Source organism: Charadrius vociferus, unplaced genomic scaffold, assembly GCF_000708025.1.
Source record: "Charadrius vociferus isolate BGI_N301 unplaced genomic scaffold, ASM70802v2 scaffold3239, whole genome shotgun sequence".
Taxonomy (NCBI): Eukaryota; Metazoa; Chordata; class Aves; order Charadriiformes; family Charadriidae; genus Charadrius; species Charadrius vociferus.
Genome location: NW_009650245.1, coordinates 16,888 through 19,130, shown reverse-complemented (window position 1 = coordinate 19,130; position 2,243 = coordinate 16,888). Strand labels below are relative to the sequence as shown.

The 2,243-nt window shown below is 65.0% G+C and overlaps 1 protein-coding gene across 1 annotated transcript in view; it reads right to left on the bottom strand.

The window, feature by feature from the left end:
* Positions 1-1,033, bottom strand: part of LOC104293481 (DNA-directed RNA polymerase II subunit RPB1-like) — a gene marked incomplete at its 5' end in the record, with an annotated part of 9,779 nt that extends 8,746 nt beyond the window's left edge. Inside the window, 1 exon segment of the mRNA XM_009892985.1 lies at positions 882-1,033. Within this exon segment, the coding sequence (XP_009891287.1) occupies positions 882-1,033 (152 nt within the window).
* Between the last annotated feature and the right edge of the window lie 1,210 nt (positions 1,034-2,243).

The window sequence follows — 2,243 nt, the reverse complement described above, 5'->3', positions numbered from 1 at the left end:
GGGCGCTTTCACGCCACCACCGAGCGCGGGGGCGCGAGGTCCGGGGCACGCCGGCTGGCGAGATGCTCAAACGCAACACAGCGGAGACACCAAACCGCGCACGAACAGTGCGGCGTTCTCCAAAGGCTTCGGTCCCCGGGATTTCTGCAGCAGATCCCGACGCTGCAGGTCTCCGTGAGTCAGACACCGGCATCCCTTCGAGCCGGAGGAGGAAGGAGGGAAGCGCTGCCCGACCCCAGCCAGCCCCATGGCGGAGGGCCGAGATGCCCGGCGCGGCGCGGCACGGCCGAGCATCTCGCTGAGCGGCACAGCGGGGAGGAAACAGAAAACCAAAGGGGTTTTGGATGCTTTGCATCACCTCCAGCAGCCCCGCAGCCCCCTGCTTGTCCCCGCAGCGATGGGCCGCAGGGGAAGGGGAGGGCAGAGCTGGCAAAGGAGGCAAGGGTGCCGCGCAGCCAGACCCCGCTGCCCGTGTGCCACCGAGGGGCATGAGTCCACAGGGACGGGTCACACATCCGCCAGCATGTCCCCCAGCCCCACACCCTGGAAGTGGGGATCTCCCACCTCCCCGGAGCACAGAACCGCAACGGCACCCGTGATACTGGGGGGGAAACTGAGGCAGGGGACGAGGGAGGCGTCGGTGTCCCTGCAGCCATCAGAGTGCGCAGTCAAACCCTCGCCAAGACCTCCCGCAACCCATCCGATGGGTCTCCCCCAGGAAGAAAAAGGGGGTATTTGGCTGAGGGGGGTCGGGCCGGATAGAAGAGAAGCCCCAACGGGGAGGAGACTCCATCCAGGGACGGTCACGGACGCCGGCGATTGCTGCCCGGCAGAGATGCCGCAGCGGTGGGGAGCAGAGCAGAGCATCCTCCCCGTCCCACCCCAGGGTCACCTCCCCGCCACACGTCCCCACGGTCACCTGCGTGCTGTCCCCCTCCAGCCGGGGGGGTCGGATGCTGGACAGGTGAATGGTTTTGTGGTCCCCGGAGTTCAGCTTCACCACGATGGCGTCCGCGTTCAGCACCTGCATCACCTGGGGAGGGAGGGAGGGAGAGAGGATGAGGTGAACACCGTGCCAACAGGCAGCACGAGCCCCGGAGCCGGGCACTGCCGTGACGCTGCCCACGCTCTGGCACGTACCCCAACCCACCCCGGCTTTGGTTGCCGGCAGACGGCACAGAGCGAGCGGCCCCAACCCCATCCCGGGTGGCCGGTGGGTCACTGGAGGAAACACGGTGGCCGGCACGGTCCTGCTCCCCGAGCCAGAGGTGCTCAGCACCGGTGAGAGCCCTGCGAGATCCCCATCTGGGGATGCCACAACACCCCAGCACATCACCAGTGCCCTGCCGGGGCTCAGCCCCCCAATATTTCACTCCAGAAACAAAACCGGAGAAGGGAGCGGACCACGGGCAGAGATACCGGTGAGGGCACGTAGAGGATGGAGCGAGCACAGCCCGCGGCGGAGAGTCTTCCACCCCACCGGCGTGCAACAGCGTGCCCCGGCCTGGTGGTTCTCCACGCACACCGGGAACAAATTAATTAGAAAAACTGGTGGCAAAGGCAGGCAGGGCTGCGCAGGCAGGAGGAGGACCACGGAGCTCAGGGCATGCTGTTTTAATCTTCTCAGTTTTCATTAATCGCCGCTCTCCAGCCTGGACCGAGCGGCAGCCGGGTATTCTACGGACCTTCCCCTGCCCATTCCCAGCACAAACCCAGTCCTTCCCAGTCACACCAGGGCAAAAGGTTCCCGTTGCTGCTCACCCATGATGAGCGCCGCCCCACGCACCCCCCAGAATGGAGCCAGAGCTCGGGGGAGAAGCGGAGGGAGGAGGGCACTGACTTCCCCCCCCCGCTGCGGCACTTTTTGCCCCAGCAAGCGCATCAGTCCCTCCCAACGTGCTTAGCCAAAGGGATAACAGGATTATAGGAATTAAAATTAAAGCAGACACCGAGGATCGCCGGGGCTCCTCTCGGCACGGCGAACCTCCCCCAGGGGACGGCCCTACCCACGGACTCCGATCCTCCCGGGACCCACAACCTTTGTTTTTCATAGGCAGAAGGGAGCCCAAAGCAGCGCGGGAGCTAAATGGAGTAATCAAATCTCATGCTTCAGGGCATCCTCACGGCCGGAGGGGTCAGGATGGGACCCCAGCGGTGTGCTGGGCACCCACCCCTTCCCTCCCGCAGAAAAAAAGGCTTAGTAAGAACCAGACGTGAGGATGAGAGACCGTGGCCGGGGGGGG